Source organism: Pecten maximus, chromosome 1, assembly GCF_902652985.1.
Source record: "Pecten maximus chromosome 1, xPecMax1.1, whole genome shotgun sequence".
In the NCBI taxonomy this organism is placed as follows: Eukaryota; Metazoa; Mollusca; class Bivalvia; order Pectinida; family Pectinidae; genus Pecten; species Pecten maximus.
Window position 1 is genome coordinate 30905767 of NC_047015.1, and position 23382 is coordinate 30929148.

General features: G+C 37.2%; 2 protein-coding genes across 2 annotated transcripts; one reads left to right on the forward strand and one right to left on the reverse strand.

Annotated features, from left to right (window-relative positions):
* Positions 1 to 3440: 3440 nt before the first annotated feature.
* Positions 3441 to 6974, reverse strand: LOC117330084 (glutenin, high molecular weight subunit PW212-like). Its single transcript, XM_033888306.1, has 3 exons — positions 5678 to 6974; positions 5027 to 5216; positions 3441 to 4256 (listed from the first exon to the last, which is right to left on the reverse strand). Exons 1-3 carry the CDS (start codon positions 6922 to 6924, stop codon positions 4140 to 4142), a joined length of 1554 nt encoding a protein of 517 aa, XP_033744197.1. The 5' UTR covers positions 6925 to 6974; the 3' UTR covers positions 3441 to 4139.
* A 13581-nt stretch (positions 6975 to 20555) lies between these two features.
* Positions 20556 to 23164, forward strand: LOC117330095. Its single transcript, XM_033888316.1, has 3 exons — positions 20556 to 21517; positions 21696 to 21879; positions 22148 to 23164. The coding sequence occupies exons 1-3, from the start codon at positions 20682 to 20684 to the stop codon at positions 22526 to 22528; spliced, it is 1401 nt and encodes a 466-aa protein (XP_033744207.1). The 5' UTR covers positions 20556 to 20681; the 3' UTR covers positions 22529 to 23164.
* The last annotated feature ends 218 nt before the right edge of the window (positions 23165 to 23382 follow it).

Genomic DNA, 23382 nt, shown 5'->3' on the forward strand with positions numbered 1-23382 from the left:
TATCTACATCAGAGTATGATAATGTTAAGTTGTTTGTTCTATCTATATGTATATATCAAATTTTCACATACAATGCTGCCATGTATTACCATTGTGTAATAGTTTATGAAAGAGGACGTTACTAAGTTGTATAATTTGTGTCGAATTAAGCATTGATGTCATTTTTTTTTAGTTTCAATGGGGTATGAAAAAAATTTGTTAGCAAACTTTTGTAAGAGTCCGCTTCGCGAATTCATACAGTGTGCAAACAATTTTTGTCATACCCCTATGAAACTAAAAAATAATTGACATCAATGCTTATGATTAATTTTTGAAATTGATTTTCAAAATTAAAACATGTTTTATGTACAACTGAAGTTTACTGAACTGATCACAAATCAATACGCAATGTCAATCGCCGTATTGTGACGTCACATATTTCGCGTCATTTTCGGATTTTTTTTTTTCATAGAGGTATAATTAATTTTCCATTGTTTGTACGCAGAATGCGGCTTTCTGATTGGTTGAGATTTTTTTTTTCATTTAAGCATTGATGTCATTTTTCTTTTAGTTTCATCGGGGTATGAAACAAATTTTGTTTGCAAACTGTATGAATCCGCGTAGCGGATTCTTACAGAAGTTTGCAAACAAAATTTGTTTCATACCCCGATGAAACTAAAAAAAAATTGACATCAACGCTTATAATTAATTTTGAAAATGATATTCTAATTTTAAACATGTTTTATGTACAATTTTACTGGTTTTAAATGGGATTCTTTTTCTCAAATCAATCCGCAACGTCCATTGTCGTATTGTGACGTCACATTTTTCGCGCCATTCTCGGAATTTCTTTCATATAGGGATTGGATTTCACTTTTATGTTAACCATGCTTTTATGGAGCAATTCATCTAAGAATATATTCTATGGGGCGCACTAGCGCCCCATTTAGAATATAATCTTAGAGGAATTGCTCCATAAAAGCATGGTTAACATAAAAGTGAAATCCAATCCCTATATTTACACTTACGGATGTTGTTTCTATAAGTCTTTGTGATTACAATATTTTTTCTTTGTAAATAAAAAAAATCATATAAAAGTCGGACACAGTGGGAGGAGTCAATTATTAGAACAGCCAATGGTGACGCTTCACAACAAATTGAGACTTTTTTCCCGCGTTAAACAATACTTCTGTATTTAATTATGATATTAACATAAAGAACAAAAACATTTTGATATATTATCATATTTAATATTGTCAAACATGTTATTTTTATACATGTAACAATGGTAAACAAACCCTTTGTAACTTAAATTGTAAATGTAAACAAAGCCATGTGTCATATTTTCATACGCAAGTTCAAAGGTCAATGTTTCCATGCAAGAATGGTTCGGTCTGGTATTGTTATATAGTGACAAAACTTTGCAAGTGTAAATATAGAAGAATGAAAAGAATTTTTCGACCAATCACATTTGAATATTTACCATGAAAACAGAGAAAAATTAAATATACCACTTCGAAAAAAATTCCGAGGATGGCGCGAAAAATGTGACGTCACAATACGACAATTGACGTTGCGTATTGATTTGAGAAAAAGAGTCCCATGTAAAACCAGTAAAATTGTACATAAAACATGTTTAGAAAATAATTTTCAAAAATTAATTATAAGGGTTGATGTCAATTTTTTTAGTTTCATAGGGGTATGAAAAAAATTTTGTTTGCAAACTTCTGTAAGAAGATGAAACTAAACAAAATTGACATCAATACTTAAATGAACAAAAAATCTCAACCAATGAGAAAGCCGCATTCTGCGTACAAACACTGGACCATTAATAATTTAAGCATTGATGTAAAAAAAAAAATAGTTTCATCGGGGTATGAAAAAAAATTTGTTTGCAAACTGTATGAATCCGCGTAGCGGATTCTTACAGAAGTAAGGGAGTTGAGAGTGACGAAGTCGAAAACACATAATTAATGATGCTAAGAATGATAGTTCAATTTCCAGGAACAAAAATAGACTTTTGATTTTTTTTTTATAAAAGTTATACACGGAATGAGAACAGGTCATCTCTGAAGCGAGACAGTACACATGAGGTATTTTTATATTTGAAAAAAGGATGTGCACAAAACTGCTTAAGGATACGGATAAATATAAGTACATTGTACTTGTTTCTGAATCCGACTGTTTACATTGTTATACTGCTTGTTACTTGCATTGATTTATCAGTACGATACAGTTTAAACTTAAAGTGGCTTTGTGTCAATGGCCGTCACATCACTTCCGGTACGTGCGATACCATGTCATTGGCGTTAGGCAACACGCTTTTAATTTTGGTGTACATTAAATAAACATTTGTTTTAATTGCGATTATCACACTGCCTTTATATTTCTGTCAAAATGTGCTCAGTTTAAGATGTTTGCCGTCCCTAGAAATCACCTCTTAGAAGTTATCTTCTTAATTAATGATGGTATGGTTTTTTGTATTGATGGAATGATTTATTTTTATTGGTGGTATGAATTTATTGAATGTGAACATGGCTGTTTGATTAGGCACCAATCTATAAATGTGTAGGAATTAACATATGTAATCAAATTCACTAATGCATTTAAAGAGATAGTTATTGTTATAACCATATCAAGAACAATGGCCTATTGTATGTCATCACACGTAAGGAGGGATTGAGATATAAGTAGTAATAATGTGTGCCCTTTTACTTACCTGAATATATTTACGCGATAAATACAGTCGAATATAAAACTTTCCAACAATGATTTTATACAAACGACTGGTGTTTCTTACCTATCATGGTATAGCAGTCGCCAAACTATTATGGCTTGTCAAAAGTAGCATTGTTGGACAATGTTACATTGTATGGTTTTTAATTGTATTGATGTGATTTATGTTCGAGTACTAAAAAGTATTATTTTTCAAATTAGAAATGTTAATTTCTTTTCGAAAACTTTGGATGTTGATACGAGATCTTGTTATTAAATTAAACTGTATGGAAAATACATCACTTTACTTAAAACGCGATGTTGTAAGTTGGATATAAACAGAATCATTGGTACCTGGATTATCCATTAACAATAGATCATTATCAATCCTGGTATAATAGATTTATTGATTTAAACATATTTTATTGTATCTTAATATATACATGGGAATTGGGCACAAGTTATCAAACTATATATGTATAATAGAGATTCTCCATATCTGAAGGCATGGCATGGATTTTAAACAAAAATGTAAACTCAACGATAATACATTTTATGTAAAGGGCGGTCGGTTTTAGAGATCAGAAAACTATTAATATTTTTATGAACACAGATCACAAACTTTGTATTGCAATTCTCAACACGCAGGAAAACTTCTGAGACGCCACTTATAATAAGGTTGATAAATGCCATACTCTTAATCATCAAGAGTATTCATCAACAATGAATGAAAACAGGAAAAAAAGTATGAATAACGTAACAATTTATTCAGTTTCAAAATACATATTTGTGCCACTCTATGGAACATAGCATATGTATATGGAATTGTATTTCATATAAAAAAATCATACATGTACACATTCGGACACCTTTCACTCTCTACGTACTGTTACACGAGCATTCCTATTCTTATTTCACACTCTTTTCTCATCTTATTTTCTGTCATCTCACGTTTTCGCATGTTAATACAAAAGCACACACACTGGTCCAAAGCATAGAAGAATATTCTTATTTATGATTGAAACCAGCATGCGAGAATAGGTGATTGAATATCAATCCGGAGCTGGCCCAGTATAGAACACTGGGTACATACAGATACTTGACTCACTCGGAACTCACACGAGAGGCTCCAATTGTATTTGACTTCTGGTCGCGAGTTTTCAAAGCTTTGCAGTTTACGAAATTGGACTGTTCCTTGGGACTTTGGTACCTTCACAATTAAAAAAACATTATTAAGAGAACAAACAATACATCCGGGTATTGTTATTGGGGCACTCCGTCCTTAAGCTTTGTTATTCTATTGTCAGCCTTTGACCCGGAAGTTGTCTTTTTTATTTCCTGTCTAAAATAAGCACACATTACCATTTAATTTTGGTTCTCTGTGGCTTTAGGTCAAAGGTGAATGTCACTCGAGGTTATCTGGAGTTGTAAGATGGCCAGTTGATCTACTTTCCTTGTTGTTGTGGTTGCTGCTGCTGCTGTTGTTGTTGTTGTTGCTGTTGCTGCTGCTGCTGTTGCTGCTGTTGTTGTGGAGAAGGACACGCCATCATCGTACAGGCAGGCTACAACAGGAAGGCATTTGAAATTATATATACATTTACAAGACCTCGCGCATGCCCGGAAGGGTTAACAGTTGTCATACAAGAAACGTGTTACTAGTGCCGGAGGTGATATATACGACCATCTAACTGAGTACTGAGATGTCATGATCTATCAGGGAACATGAAATATGGTTAACGCTGAGGTAACATTGTTATATACACGTGTTGGCTGATACTCATAGATTTATGTCCATGTGATAGGCCCTGTTAGATACAGAATCATGATTAATGGTTCTATCTTAGACATTTCCCAACCTTCACTCGTAAATGCATGTGTACAGAAGGTAAAGCATACACATGATTAAATGACACGAGAAACCGAAAATTTATTGATATAGATTCATATAATCGTGACATACTGAAGACAATAGCTCCATGATTTGAAAGTGATTAACAACCGAACAATTAACATATTGTTTTTATGTGTCAATATGAATATGTATTTGGGTCGAAGATGCAATATCATGACCATTCAATACTTTTATTTACATTTTAGCAGAATGTCTTTTTCTTATCGAATTATGATGATTTTTCATGCATGCTCTTTTACCATTAGAGTTTCAAAAAACATGCGAAGTTTTATATTACGTAATTTGTCAAAATGGCGACAAATGACGTCAAATCATTGTCATGTGATTTCGAAAGTATCTATATTTCTGTGAATACAATCTAGATTAACGTAGCGTCAAAGAAGACTGCAGCGCAAAACCTTAATATCAAGGTCAACTTACCGTTCCATCCGGGCTATTACAGGTACATGTATTTCCACATCTGTCGATTTGACGGGACTGTCCAAGAGGGATAAACAGGTTCTGAGCTTGGCATCCCTGTCGACAGGTACAGGGCAGGATTGGGATCCAAGTCGGACACATATGGGCACCGGTTGGGGCGAAAACACACTGGGAACCACCGGGGCAACCGCTGTAATAGCAAGAAATCCATCATAACATTGTATAAGATTGTTATTATAACATGTATAAAATATCACATTAATTAAAAACTAAATAGCTAGCAATCCATCCCATTTTGTCCTTTATTCATATCCGAAGTTTGAAGCCAGATCCATATGGCCAGAAGTAAAAACGAAAATGTTCATTTTTTGTTGTTGTTTTTTTCATTCTATTTTTCGAAAACATTGGTTTTGAATTTTAAGGTATTTTACACGTTATTTTGGTTCCAGCCAAAAAATTACAACAAAATAAAACCGAACGTTATAATGACGATCGTTATATGCCACTAAGGTGATGGTGTTTGGTGTAAGAGGATACACACGGTTTACTATTTCCCAATCCTAGCTGTACGGTACGTAAACTCATTATATTTAACCAAGTAGTTTTGTACACTGAGTGTTACTCTATAATACTGTTACATAAAATACTCACGTCACGTGACATTGGCCAGGTCTCTGTCCGAACGGATTGAATGGATTTGGACCAAACTGTCCAGTGGGACCAAACTGCCCAGTTGGGGGTCTAAACTGTCCATTTGGTCCGAATTGTCCATTCTGGATTCCGTTTTGTTGTCCGAACTGTCCCGTCTGAATTCCAGTTTGTGGTCCAAATTGTCCAGTCTGGATTCCGTTTTGTTGTCCGAACTGACCCGTCTGAATTCCAGTTTGTGGTCCAAATTGTCCAGTCTGGATTCCAGTTTGGGGTCCGAACTGTCCAGTTTGAGGCCCAACTTGTCCAGGTTGAGGTCCAAACTGACTTCCAGGGATCATTTGTTGTCCTGGCAATTGACCAGGCTGTTGTCCTGTCGTTCCAGTAATGAATGTTTGACCTTGACCAGTGATTATTCCTGACTGTTGTTGACCTCCAGTATTTGTGGTACCAACTTGACCAGTTCCAGTAATTGTATTTCCGGTCTGCTGGTTTCCTTGTTGGTCAGTGCTTCCGGCCGTGACCGGAACACCTATTTGTCCCGGAAATGCTGCTGTATTCTGGGGTGTAAATGGCTGGGCTTGTCCTGGAAACACGGTTGTTGGGAAAACGGATGGACGTGGTTGTCCTGGAAATCCAGGTTGAACGCCTGGTTGCCCTGGGAACCCATTCTGCATACCTGGTTGCTGTCCTAGAAACAATGGAACTTGTCCGGGAGTCGCCTGTCCTGTTGTCTGGCCAGGGAACATTGTCTGAACTCCAGGTTGCCCTGGGAAGCCAGTTGGTCTATTCTGTTGTCCTGGAAGTTGTTGGATACCAGACTGTGTCGAAAATACGGTATTTAAAGCCTGTGGAGGTTGTCCTGGAAATCCGCTTATTCCAGGGGCCTGCCCGGTGAAACCGGAATTGACGGTAGTACCAATCGTTGAGCTAGGAACGATTGAGTTGGTCATCTGTCCATTTGATGTACCGGTGGTCTGTCCAGGAAAAGCTGGAAATCCAAACTGGGATTGATTGGTCTGTTCCGGAACAGTAACTGCAGGCTGACCAGAGAAAGCTGCAAAGATGTTAGGGGTGGAATCAGTTTGTCCGGAATTAGCACCAGTTTCTTGGCCTAAAAACATTGTTTGGGATGGAAATGAAACGGCATTTTGTTGCCCATTAGTAGCGGTGGTCCCTTGTGAATGCACGAGTGCACATAAACTTAACGCCAACACAGCACAAAACATATTTCCATTCCGAAATTTCATTGCGTAGTCCTTTTACTTATCGGTACAGAATCGTAGTGACTGCAGAGACGGTATGGTTACACTTTTATACCTCTCGTGTCATCTGGGCTGAATGCCGTCACTCAAACCTGACGATATAGCTAGAATCTCCACACGTCATAAGCTGATGACAGGTAAGATTGATCTAAGGACGTACCTGTGGATTTTCATGGAGAACTACAGTAAGTAATACCAGCGGTAATGTTGACCGCGGGTCATATACACACGCACACCTTTCCTAGGTTTATGAAAAATAAAAATGTTTGACCAATCAATGGGCGGTGCATCTGTGGAATTTTTGTCGTACATTACGTGACGCACATTATATTAGCCGCGGTTTCATTCAAGATTACATTGATCGGTAATTGGTCATTTAAAGGCATTTTGAAATGATGACACACCTGTCATATCAACTGATTGACTAACCCAGGTACTTCCTAATTATGAAATGATTCAATATTGGCTTTGTAAACATCTAAATGTACGCTGTGTTATGCCAAACCATTCGATCATCTATAACCTCTGTATTACATCTGTATTTGGATGATTTTCTGTAGAAGTGTTTAAGCAGATTACTTTCGATTGCTTTGCTATTATTTTTCTGATATGCAGTGGCGTATCGTTTATACTATAGAATCCACCTGACCAATTGTACCAAGGTCGCCTGGTAAATTTGATCACATTTACATTACTACTAAGGTGGTACCGTACCGATTCTCGTTTCACAAAAATACCGGTACCCTTATCGATGTTTGCAGGAATACAAACAATAAAATCTGACGTAGAAAACTCGCAAAGCTTTTATTTTGTTCAATAAATGTTTCAAATACCTCCATTTCGGTGTAAACATAATTCCTAGCTTTACTTGTCGTTTCGTATCGAATTATTTAATGTTAGTTCTGCGTGTTAAAATGTTGAAATCAGAAATCCATAACTGACTAAAGATTTTAATCTCTTTTATATAAAACATATAATTAACTTAACATGAAAATTACGAAACTACTGCAAAGCAGTGAACATTTAAAACGAAAGTAGATTCGTGTTGGTTAGTGGATAGAGGTCGCCAGTTTGTTTGTTTGTTTCCTGTGATTTTCCCCCATTATTTAAAACGGTTACATCATAGCTTGACATTATATTGCTTTTCAAACTGTTCCTAACTAGCCATTTGAAAATTGTGGTAAATGATGTGTTTTCTAATGAAATGGACCAGCTGTTTTAGACTCAAATTATCATGAGCGACTAATATTGATTATAAGGTAAACAAGTAGAAAGACACCATATAATTAAACATACTAGATAAAAGTTGATATGGAGAGTTTACTGATTTTACATATACATGTAAAGAATGATTGAAACTTGGAAGTTTTATTGTTTTTTATTTTATTTTGTGATTACTCTTGTTTTTCTGGTCTCTGAGTGAGACAATGATTTTTTATTATTTGAAAACAGTATAAGACATTACATGTTAAAAATCTCGAATGTTTAACTCTACATTATTATCTTTATCATAAGCTCTATACGCTGTCATAGCAATAATTAAAAAAAAAACAAAAGTTAAATTCATACTTCCATGGGTTATTTGTATAGACGCATGTAAATCCAAACATAACAGTTATGGTTCATCACTCCAAAAAGTATCAATATCGGTATCGATAATATGTCGGCATCGTTTCGCTGGTATCGGTATCGTATTGTATTCGTTCTTAACGGTATCCAACTAAATGATTACCTCGACTAGATCGTCTTGTTAACTTTCCTTTACTGACATGTAACATACCTGCCTCCCATGCTCCAATGTTTTAACTTTTCTTCCCCCGGATTGATATTCTAGCATCCCATGTGGTTAACCTGTATTACTTCAAAAGTAACATACCGACCTACCCTTAATTAACTAGTGCACTCCCCGTCCAGTTTATCTTTCGTCCCTGATACAAGTGTCTCATGTGCATTTATAGAAAACATGCAGTATGCTACAAAGTGCAGCAAAACATTTGCACATATGGACTTCTTTGTTTATTGGGTTTTAAAATATGAAACACGGTTCTGATTGGTCTATAGAGAAAGTGACATTATCATTTCTTATAATATTAACATGCAATATATATATATATATGACAGGACATTTGTGTATTGGTTACTTTTCATTCGGAAGGTAAGTACACATAAATGCACACTATGACATTCACAAGATTTTAAACACCACCATTTTGCGCCCATGTCAAGGTCGGTACAGATTTATTACCACGGGGCAGTTCTGGACGGTTTTTATTGAGAGAAAGCGGCTGGTGATTGAATTATGTTAGAGTAATTACCCCCATTTTTCCAACGAAGCGAAGTCATGACGGGTTTATTGCAATTTTCCTATATACAGTCCCGCGACAAAAACCCCTGTGTGCTTGTGTCAAGAGATATCCCGTGCAATGTAAAAAACGGTTTTAAGATAGAGCAATGCTGTAAATTGGACACATTACTTGGTTTATCGCCCCGTTAATTGGCAGTGTCATTTGAGGAGGGGATTCTTTGTAGTAGCTAGTGACTACTTCACTGAACAACCTACATGAGGTTCGTCGTATGCCATCCAGGTGCAATTGGGATAAAATGTCTAACTCGAGAACACACTCACAATGAAGCCCAGGACGGTTCGTGATCTCCTGAGAAATCTAGATTGTGGGGTTCCACAGAGGTCTCTCTGTTGAAATGCAACCGTTCAAATTCCACATTCAAATTTAAGAGTTTTGCAATGGAAATATGGAATTGTTACGCCTAGATAAAAAACCAATTTGGAAGAAAATGTCTAACTGGCGTGCGCAAATGTTAAAAAAGCTTCCCCCCATGTCGGGATTAGAACCCTCATGATCAGGAATTGATGGTTTAAATAATGCTTCAACCCGCTTTTGATTCGCGGCTGAATGTTCCTTTTATATGATCAGTCAATAATAAATTAAGAATTACAGTGTTTTCTTATACAGTAGCAGGCAATGGGGCAGCAGGTAAAATTCTTACGCCTTACCTACAGGGCCGAGGGATAGAAAGAATATTTTATTTCGAAAGTTAGAATAAAATGCAAGTATACCATCTGCAAACGTATATCAAATTAAACAGATAGGAAGTTTTGAGTAAAAATAAAACGCTATTGGTATGCTCAAAATAGAGTCAATTAAAGCGTCCCGATATTTTTTCAAAATTTTGCAAAATTGATTTGTCCGCCCTGCCAATTGATTATTTGTCGATAATGTGTGATTCGCACTGACCACAAGAACTGACCACATGTTTATTTACCCTCGTTAACTCTGTTAATACACGCGGAAATGATTGACCATGATAACTACTGCTTGACCACTGTGGTCAGTAAGTACTGTGTCGATGGAAGTTGTCAGCGAAGGGGAATAACCATGTGCTTAATATGTCGTGTGACCAATAAGACTACTCATGCTATTGGTCAGTAGCTCGTGACGTAACATGGTCCAGATCCATCACGGACAGTCCCCTGTAGTCATTCAGGAAGTGATGACCAGTACACAGTCGTCCGTGGCGTCGTCCACTCTAGAGATATATTTACACACCTATATATAATGTGTTTATCAATAGTAATGAAACGACTCGGAGCACGAACAGACGATTTGAACATTTTTAAAACATAGCATTAGCACTGACATTAGGTATCAATGCCTACGGGAGGATTTCGTTGTCTCTTTAAAAACGCCATGTTGATAGAATCTGACAAATCTCCTCAGATCGCATTACAAACGGACAAAACGGCAGTGCGGTACAGAGGGTAATAAATTTCGACCATTGTTAAAATAGTAACAATTATCACCACAGCAGAGAAGTATTATAAAGTTTACACACATAATACATCGTATATTGCTGTGAATAAGTCTCTGATATATGGAATTTATGTATAACACACAATGTGAAATGTAACCGCCATTATAAAGAAAAACAACTGCATAAAATTTCCTTCTGGTACTCCATAGTGGGCCAGTTTTAACACCCTAGGTCATTTTTTCAAAACAACAAACATTATATATATACAAGTAACTTAACACAACAATCAATGATATAATTTGCAGCTACGTTTTAATTTCTCGAAATATTTTATCGTAAATCTTGAAACATCCTATCATACTATCGGTAATACGGTCAGAATGAATCACAGAGGAAATAAACAAAGGTCAGACTATGAGGTCAGAGGTCACACGGTGTATGTCACAGGTCGATTAACTCTGATCGGAAATGTCAGAGTTATCTATATGGCGGCTGATCCGTACCTTTTTCGCAGTTAAAAAGTGAAAAAGTGAAACTATAATATCAAATTTTCGCTTGTTCGCGTCTTTTCAAAACACGAAAAGCGAAAAGGTGCACGAGAAAAAGCGCAAAAGTTACTTAGTTTTTTCGCCTCATTCTTCAGCGCTTATTTTCTCTATTTTGCCGCTTTCGCCTGTTTCCTTTTTAAACGCGAAAAAGCGAAAATTTGATATCAAAATTTCGCTTTTTCACCTTTCAAACCGCAAAGAGGCGAAAATGGCATTAATCAGTCAACATGAAGGTATCATATCTCTGATCACAACACGATATCATACTTTTAGAAACACTAGCGATCTCAAACAGTCGCAAAAAACACCCATAGGGGCCTACAGCACAAACAGTCTCATAAACACCCATATATCTACACCACCACAAACAGTCTCATAAACACACACATACACCTACAGCACCACAAACAGTCTCATAAACACCCATATATCTACAACATCACAAACAGTCTCATAAACACCCATATATCTACAACACCACAAACAGTCTCACAAACACCCACATACACCTACAACACCACAAACAGTCTCACAAACACACATATATCTACAACACTACAAACAGTCTCACAAACACCCATATATCTACAACACCACAAACAGTCTCACAAACACCCATATATCTACAACACCACAAACAGTCTCACAAACACCCATAGACGCCTACAACACCACAAACAGTCTCACAAACACCCATATATCTACAACACCACAAACAGTCTCACAAACACCCATATATCTACAACACCACAAACAGTCTCACAAACACCCATAGACGCCTACAACACCACAAACAGTCTCATAAACACCCATAGACGCCTACAACACTACAAACAGTCTCATAAACACCCATAGACGCCTACAACACCACAAACAGTCTCATAAACACCCATAGACGCCTACAACACCACAAACAGTCTCATAAACACCCATAGACGCCTACAACACTACAAACAGTCCCATAAACACCCATAGACGCCTACAACACTACAGTCTCATAAACACCCATAGACGCCTACAACACTACAGTCTCATAAACACCCATATATCTACAACACCACAAACAGTCTCATAAACACCCATAGACACCTACAACACCACAAACAGTTTCACAAACACCCATATATCTACAACACCACAAACAGTCTCACAAACACCCATATATCTACAACACCACAAACAGTCTCACAAACACCCATATATCTACAACACCACAAACAGTCTCATAAACACACACAGACACCTACAACACCACAAACAGTCTCATAAACACCCATATATCTACAACACCACAAACAGTCTCATAAACACCCATATATCTACAACACCACAAACAGTCTCACAAACACCCACATACACCTACAACACCACAAACAGTCTCACAAACACACATATATCTACAACACTACAAACAGTCTCACAAACACCCATATATCTACAACACCACAAACAGACTCATCAACACCCATATATCTACAACACCACAAACAGTCTCACAAACACCCATAGACGCCTACAACACCACAAACAGTCTCATAAACACCCATAGACGCCTACAACACTACAAACAGTCTCATAAACACCCATAGACGCCTACAACACCACAAACAGTCTCATAAACACCCATAGACGCCTACAACACCACAAACAGTCTCATAAACACCCATAGACGCCTACAACACTACAAACAGTCCCATAAACACCCATAGACGCCTACAACACCACAAACAGTCTCATAAACACCCATAGACGCCTACAACACTACAGTCTCATAAACACCCATATATCTACACCACCACAAACAGTCTCACAAACACCCATATATCTACACCACCACAAACAGTCTCACAAACACCCATATATCTACACCACCACAAACAGTCTCACAAACACCCATATATCTACACCACCACAAACAGTCTCATAAACACCCATATATCTACAACACCACAAACAGTCTCACAAACACCCATAGACGCCTACAACACCACAAACAGTCTCATAAACACCCATATATCTACACCACCACAAACAGTCTCATAAACACCCATATATCTACACCACCACAAACAGTCTCATAAACACCTATATATCTACAACACCACAAACAGTCTCATAAACACCCATATATCTACAACACTACAAACAGTCTCATAAACACCCATAGACGCCTACAACACCACAAACAGTCTCATAAACACCCATATATCTACAACACCACAAACAGTCTCATAAACACTCATATATCTACAACACCACAAACAGTCTCATAAACACCCATATATCTACAACACTACAAACAGTCTCATAAACACCCATATATCTACAACACCACAAACAGTCTCACAAACACCCATATATCTACAACACTACAAACAGTCTCATAAACACCCATATATCTACAACACTACAAACAGTCTCATAAACACCCATATATCTACAACACCACAAACAGTCTCACAAACACCCATATATCTACAACACTACAAACAGTCTCACAAACACCCATATATCTACAACACCACAAACAGTCTCATAAACACCCATATATCTACAACACTACAAACAGTCTCATAAACACCCATATATCTACAACACCACAAACAGTCTCACAAACACCCATATATCTACAACACTACAAACAGTCTCATAAACACCCATATATCTACAACACTACAAACAGTCTCATAAACACCCATATATCTACAACACCACAAACAGTCTCACAAACACCCATATATCTACAACACTACAAACAGTCTCACAAACACCCATATATCTACAACACCACAAACAGTCTCATAAACACCCATATATCTACAACACTACAAACAGTCTCATAAACACCCATATATCTACAACACCACAAACAGTCTCACAAACACCCATATATCTACAACACCACAAACAGTCTCACAAACACCCATATATCTACAACACCACAAACAGTCTCATAAACACTCATAGACACCTACAACACCACAAACAGTCTCATAAACACTCATATATCTACAACACCACAAACAGTCTCACAAACACCCATATATCTACAACACCACAAACAGTCTCATAAACACCCATATATCTACAACACCACAAACAGTCTCATAAACACCTATATATCTACAACACCACAAACAGTCTCATAAACACCCATATATCTACAACACTACAAACAGTCTCATCAAACACCCATATATCTACAACACCACAAACAGTCTCACAAACACCCATATATCTACAACACCACAAACAGTCTCATAAACACTCATATATCTACAACACCACAAACAGTCTCATAAACACTCATATATCTACAACACCACAAACAGTCTCACAAACACCCATATATCTACAACACCACAAACAGTCTCATAAACACCCATATATCTACAACACCACAAACAGTCTCACAAACACCCATATATCTACAACAACACAAACAGTCTCACAAACACCCATATATCTACAACACTACAAACAGTCTCATAAACACCCATATATCTACAACACCACAAACAGTCTCATAAACACCCATATATCTACAACACCACAAACAGTCTCATCAACACTCATATATCTACAACACTACAAACAGTCTCATAAACACACATATATCTACAACACCACAAACAGTCTCATCAACACCCATATATCTTACAACACCACCAAACAGTCTCATAAACACCCATATATCACACACCACAAACAGTCTCATAACACACCATATAGCCTACAACACCACAAACAGTCTCATCAAACACCCATATATCTACAACACCACAAACAGTCTCATCAAACACCCATATATCTACAACACCTACAAACAGTCTCATAAACACCCATATATCTACAACACTACAAACAGTCTCACAAACACCCATATATCTACAACACTACAAACAGTCTCATAAACACTCATATATCTACAACACCACAAACAGTCTCATAAACACCCATATATCTACAACACCAACAAACAGTCTCACATAACACCCATATATCTACAACACCACAAACAGTCTCATAAACACCCATATATCTACAACACTACAAACAGTCTCATAAACACCCATATATCTACAACACCACAAACAGTCTCACAAACACCCATATATCTACAACACCACAAACAGTCTCACAAACACCCATATATCTACAACACTACAAACAGTCTCACAAACACCCATATATCTACAACAACACAAACAGTCTCACAAACACCCATATATCTACAACACTACAAACAGTCTCACAAACACCCATATATCTACAACACTACAAACAGTCTCATAAACACCCATATATCTACAACACCACAAACAGTCTCATAAACACCTATATATCTACAACACCACAAACAGTCTCATAAACACCCATATATCTACAACACTACAAACAGTCTCATAAACACCCATATATCTACAACACCACAAACAGTCTCACAAATACCCATATATCTACAACACCACAAACAGTCTCATAAACACCCATATATCTACAACACCACAAACAGACTCATCAACACCCATATATCTACAACAACACAAACAGTCTCACAAACACCCATATATCTACAACACTACAAACAGTCTCACAAACACCCATATATCTACAACACTACAAACAGTCTCATAAACACCCATATATCTACAACACCACAAACAGTCTCATAAACACCTATATATCTACAACACCACAAACAGTCTCATAAACACCTATATATCTACAACACCACAAACAGTCTCATAAACACCCATATATCTACAACACCACAAACAGTCTCATAAACACCCATATATCTACAACACTACAAACAGACTCATAAACACCCATATATCTACAACACCACAAACAGTCTCATAAACACCCATATATCTACAACACTACAAACAGTCTCATAAACACCCATATATCTACAACACTACAAACAGTCTCATAAACACCCATATATCTACAACACCGCAAACAGTCTCACAAACACCCATATATCTACAACACTACAAACAGTCTCATAAACACCTATATATCTACAACACTACAAACAGTCTCACAAACACCCATATATCTACAACACCACAAACAGTCTCATAAACACCCATATATCTACAACACTACAAACAGTCTCATAAACACCCATATATCTACAACACCACAAACAGACTCATCAACACCCATATATCTACAACACTACAAACAGTCTCATAAACACCCATATATCTACAACACTACAAACAGTCTCATAAACACCCATATATCTACAACACTACAAACAGTCTCATAAACACCCATATATCTACAACACCACAAACAGTCTCATAAACACCCATATATCTACAACACCACAAACAGTCTCATAAACACCCATATATCTACAACACCACAAACAGTCTCATAAACACCCATATATCTACAACACCACAAACAGTCTCATAAACACTCATATATCTACAACACCACAAACAGTCTCATAAACACCCATATATCTACAACACCACAAACAGTCTCATAAACACCCATATATCTACAACACCACAAACAGTCTCATAAACACCCATATATCTACAACACCACAAACAGTCTCATAAACACCCATATATCTACAACACTACAAACAGTCTCACAAACACCCATATATCTACAACACTACAAACAGTCTCACAAACACCCATATATCTACAACACCACAAACAGTCTCATAAACACCCATATATCTACAACACTACAAACAGTCTCATAAACACCCATATATCTACAACACTACAAACAGTCTCATAAACACCCATATATCTACAACACTACAAACAGTCTCATAAACACCCATATATCTACAACACCACAAACAGTCTCACAAACACCCATATATCTACAACACTACAAACAGTCTCATAAACACCCATATATCTACAACACTACAAACAGTCTCACAAACACCCATATATCTACAACACCACAAACAGTCTCATAAACACCCATATATCTACAACAACACAAACAGTCTCATAAACACCCATATATCTACAACACTACAAACAGTCTCATAAACACCCATATATCTACAACACTACAAACAGTCTCACAAACACCCATATATCTACAACACCACAAACAGTCCCATAAACACCCATAGACGCCTACAACACCACAAACAGTCTCACAAACACCCATATATCTACAACACCACAAACAGTCTCATAAACACCCATAGACGCCTACAACACCACAAACAGTCTCATAAACACCTACAATACCGGCTTTAATACACTATTGTGAACTTTTCCGGAAAAATCAAGCACCACTTTTACTCTTTCCGGTCTGAATTGTTGTTTTTCTTATAATTTGAAAAGAAATGCGGAATACTTCCGTATGACCTTGCTTCACGACTTCTCAATCATAACGAATTTAGCCTGACATGTCTAGACACCATGTCCAGTAAATCAGCTCTGAAATAATGACTTATCGTTGTTTACCATAAAACAGTCACATAATAAAACTTCTTTGATGAAAGTAACGTCAACAGTCATTGCCTTGGGTTTGCCTGATAGCGTATAAACAATAATTAGCTGTGTTAATTCCTCAGAACTCTACTGATAACGCTCGCTTACATTGAATTGTGTTCAATAGTTCTCGGATTGCCACCCGTTATCAACCTTACGAAAATCAGCACAAGTGTGGTACCATGCACAGGGTCTTGACACATTCCCAACCCTGGGTCAATATATATATATATATGTGTGTATGTGTGTGTGTATACTGAAAGGAAAAAGAAAAAGAATCAAATTTCCGGGTTACTACGGGAAATAAAAAAGATGTTATATAATGGAATATTGTTGTAATTAAAAGATAGAGAACCACTTTGTCGTCTGTGAAATTCCATCCATGTATGTTTAGTACCCTCGTCAAATTTCAGGTCGATCCAAGGGTACCCCTCTCAAAATAAAGAGCGTTCTTAACCCATCATACCCCCACGAGCTGCAATGGTTGCACGGACTCTTTTCGGTGCATTGAATTGGTCAGGGTATTGATCCTCCCCATTGGTATACGGTTCCATTCCCTCATCAAGCGTCAACGTCAACTGAGCGACGTTGATTGGATGGTTCATCTTTCTGTCCATCTTGTCCCATAAATGTTTTATCTTGGAGAGGTCAGATCAACCAGGAATTTGACCAGGGTAATAAACGTCTATAGAGGAAATTTTAACAGACGACTGAGTGGTTCACTGTTTTTCAATTACACCATTATTACTTTCTATAACATCTTTTTCATTCCCCGTCAACCGGGCTATTTCTAATTGCATTTCTTTTTCCTTTCAGTAAATTATGGAATTTATTGACCGTAGATTGGGAATCTGCATATCTAGGCCGAAAACAGATCCGGGTGGCTCCGTCATTTCTCGGGAAAAGTATATTCTTATCATCGTAAGACTTCGGATAATCTTTGATCTCGAGTACCCAGTAAGTCATCGGTTCTTCCCGAGAAAACACTTCTGTCCCACCTCCATTGATCGATGAAGTTTACTCAAGTTTATCAGTCCTGTACTCGGCTATCTCCGTCATTCCTCGGAGAAATACAATCGGTCGTCCTGAGAAAGCCCTCGGGCAATAAGCACTCTGTTTATCTCGATACTGTTTATCCTCTGTTTTGATAGATTTCTGTTTACGTTATGGCCCCGTCAAAACATGATTTACTATAACAACAAACTCACTATTCTGTAAGCAATGCTTATATCGCCACTTCCAAGCGTTTCCCTGTTTTCTGGTTTTGTTAAGACATATTTCTAAAACCCTCTTCTTATCAGAGATTATGTCATTTGATAAAATCCTTTATTACTGGAGAAGTCAGTCAGGATTCGGTCTTTACCCTGTTACCACAAAATGTCTTCTTTGTCTTGATCTGATTGGATAAAAAGATGAAATACTTGAAAAATATCAGTTAGAGATATGTTATAGGCTCCTCTGTGATTTTATGAAAAAAGTCTCCGAAGGTTTTTTAAATTATTTTTACGAGCCTTGGCGAGCAAAAACCAAAACTTTGAGACTAGTATCTCATTTGAAATGAAAAACAACCACTCAAAAACTTTGAAAACTTTTTGACAGGTTTCAAAGTGAATGTGGATGACAAAATCCGACGACGGCAGCCATTTTGTTGAGCTAGTTTTCAATCAATAACGGAACGTCGTTGTTTATATTGCGACATCATAACCAAATTCTGACTGACGCAACCAATGAAAAACGCTCACAGGAAAGTTACACTAGTGACATATGAAATAAAACTAGCACATGGATAGCAGGCCGATTTGTGATAAATGCTCAATTGTATTATTTATATTTTTTCGGCATAGCCGTATAATATTCTTTTGGTCCCGTATATGACGCGACAGGTGTCGTTACTGGTCAAGATGAAGTATGTGATTGGTCAATATAGAGGTAAATGCAAAATACAGATATGCAGTTAAAAACAAAACAAAGTTAAGATTGAATGTGAGCTGAATGTAAGCTTTTCAAATGACAGTTATCCGTGCTGAAACACATTAGTTCGTTGATTAATTTCACCAGCAGTTTTACATTATAACCACCAGCATTAAAACTATGCCGTTTATCTTTTTAAAAGATATTTCTTGTTTTATATATTTTTTTTTTATTTTTCCAAAATTTTTACATTAGATAAAAATCCACACACATTTTCTTTCACACACAAAATAATGAATATGGATGGGTGCATGCATAATTGTCTTCATGAGTGAGGTGTAACAAATATTGTACAATTTCTCTGCTCTGGCTGGCTTAGATACGGTTTGTGTTTAGATAAAAGGCGTGCGTTTGTGTGAACATATCACGTGCTCATAACAGTGTGAGTAAGTAAATTCATACATACTCATCATTAAATCACGAATAATTTATTGCTGTTTTCGTGAACATCATTGATGGTCACGCCAAAATTGTCGAAATTTGTTTGTTTGCTCTAGAACAATCAACATTTAATCACTTTGCTGCATTCCATGCTAATTGTAGTCTGATGACCGTGGTCATTCCCGGATGACCTGTCAGCATTCGGACACATTTATTGTCTATCTTGACAGTTTGATGCTGTTTGTCGTAGGAAGTAGCGGACTACGTCACTAGGATCGCGTTCAATTGTAGTGGGGAAACCTGTGTATGCGTCATTGTTTCGTGCCGATGCACATCATACAGACCACAACAACCTACTTACCGTGACAATAAAGTGCACATATTATGACCAATATATACGTCATTAGGTGGAGAAACTCTGTATATATAGGTCTAGAGAATTATGTCCAAACCAGAAACAACTTAGCTCTTCAACAAAGCATCATCTACTTTAGTCTCAAAGAAGTCTTCATCAGTTTACATATTAAGTAGGTAATATTTTCTCTATTTGAACTACAACTTCTCCAAGGACATAATGAATGCCATTCTACTGTTCGCTGTAGCGATGTTTGGAGCCCTGCCTCTCTGTACTGGACACTTGATATACCGGAGGACGAAATATCTCTCCCCGGTCATCCACAAGCGTACTATCATCATGCCTCCTCGAATCTACATTCACAGATATCCCACCTACACGATCCAGAAGAACATGGGGACCGTCTACCCTACACGTGGACACGGACCCTTCTACAGACCAAATTTTCCCGCCAATATAAACACCTTTCATCCGCAAGCGACTGTTACACCGAATTTCGTTGTCCCCTCGAAAGGGCACGTAGTGAATACGGGATTTATTACCCCTATTAATGGTGGTATGGTAAACAATGTAAACGAGGGTTTCGTAAATCCAGGATTCGTCGTCCCGAGAGATTTGCCTCCAATGGATTTCAATAAGAATGTCATTATCCAGGGACTTACTTCTTTCCCTGGAGACAATGTCCCTTTCCCGGTAGCTGAGACTGGTATAGGCTTCAACACCAAAAATGTGGATGCTGACGGAAAACCAGTTGTTCAGGAACAAAACAAAAATGGAGACCAAGCACAAACGCCCGATTCTTCCTCTCTTGGTGGTACTTCCGGTATAGAAGGCGGGCTCCCTGTTATCAGTCCCGTAGTTGTTACAGAAACCGGTAATGGAGCAGGAAGTCCAGTCATAACACCAGTTGTCATCACCGATGCATCTGATGCTGTCTCCGAACCCCTAACTACAGGGCTTCCTGAGCTGACCTTCCCGGATGTAGGGTTACCAGACACCAACCAAATCTTCCCTGGGGTCGGAGGAGAGAAACAGAATTCGAGGTGTCATAAGACGTAAGTACCTGATACAGAACCATTTTTATAATATAAATCAAGCAAAATAGGTGTAAAAATTAAGATAGACGGAAAATAAATAAATAAAAATAGAATGTTATTGAGATATCCTTCCCATGATTAAATGCAAAATTTATAGAAACATTAGCTTCATTTTTCATTTCTGTTTTGTTTGCAGGGGGTGTGATACCGGCGCTGAATGTGTGTTCGCGGAAGAATACATTTGCCCTAGCTACATCCCGTCCGTCGAGTGCGAGTGCCGTCTGGGATGTCGTCTCGACAACACTTTTATACCTCTTGGTGGCTCAATCACCATCGACGTTTGTGGAAACACCTGTTCCTGTAACAACATGTACGGAGCGGTAAGTTCACTTATAGACATAAATCTACCAATTCCTACAATGAAACAAAGTCATTAAACTGTTTTCCGAATCAAATGGCAAATAATTGTGTTCTATCATTTTTTTTATTATATGATTCTTAATATCACACACAAAAAAACCTTTTAACTATTCGATTGAAAAATGTTAGATGCAAATAAACATTACGTTTCTTAACTGTTTTGAAGAAATAACATTCTCCATTTTTGTAACAAATCCCTAAATATAATGTTTTCTCTTTAATCTTCAGGCTGAGTGTACACAGCGCATGTGCAAACCAGAAGACCCAACTGTTTCTATAGCCGGAACTGTTTCATCTGATTCTGATATCGGAGGATTCCAGGGCGCATTCGATAGCATCCCTTCAACGAAACCTGACAGCGGCGCATTCGATTTTCCTGCTAGTTCCTCAAATCGTGTAACAGTCCCAGAATTACAACAATTTACTGAACCGATGCAGGTGGTCGAAAAGATTGTGAAAGAGTCTTCATTAGCAGAATCTGTTCAAGATGGTTTAGTAACGACAGAATCGTCAATTCCTCAAGTTGAACTGAACAACGCTATTGGACTTTCAAACCCAGACGTCACAACATCTCCTTCAGAACCCTCGACAGAATCTCCTTTAGTCTAGAGTCTTCAAACTAAGCTAGTCGAGTCGAAGAGTATTGTCCGGGGTGTTGCGATTGACCCGGATATACAACGAAAGGTGTTGAATGTCGGTGACTGAAAATAGACAATTGAACATCGGTGAATTAACGTCAGACACTCAACAAACAATTCCATTAATCTAAATTTCATATATGGTCTGACCGGAAGTGAAAAAAGTGCAACGTTACATAAAGTACTATTTTATTGATTCCGGCCAGTTAGTGCAAGAACTTTGAAAAATGAGTGATGTTTTGAATTCACAAATAACTAACGGAACTCTTGAGTACGGTAGCTTACTTAGGTATGGAGGGCTATAAGAGAAAGATTGAATACTAGGGCGAGTGTATAGTAGTGAGAGGTTAGTAATTTATTCACAAGATTTTGAAACTGAGAACAGTTTCTTTTTTATTGCATGTTTTGTCCCTGTCAAATAACTTGGAATCGTGATATGTGCTACTTTTTGTGCTAATCACATGTAGACTTATGTCCCCATTAATTTACGTAGTTAATCAAATAACATCTTTCAAATATATCATGTACATGAAATCCTTATTCCATTGTATATCATTTATATATTAAATTATTTGCTTTTTTACAATAAAATGCAGGAACTATTAAAGAAGGTGTTCGCTTCATTACTCAAGTAACTTGGACAAGTCACGTTATCAGCCAACGGGATTTCTACTTCCGGTTGATCTAAAATATAGTGCACGACTTTTTTTTATTATATTCATTTTCAACACAGAACTCTGAAGTCATTCTGGACTTTTATTCTTTTTCGCACTGTTTTTGTCTTAAAATTATAGTGTTAGAAACACACCAATTTCAGATAACTTC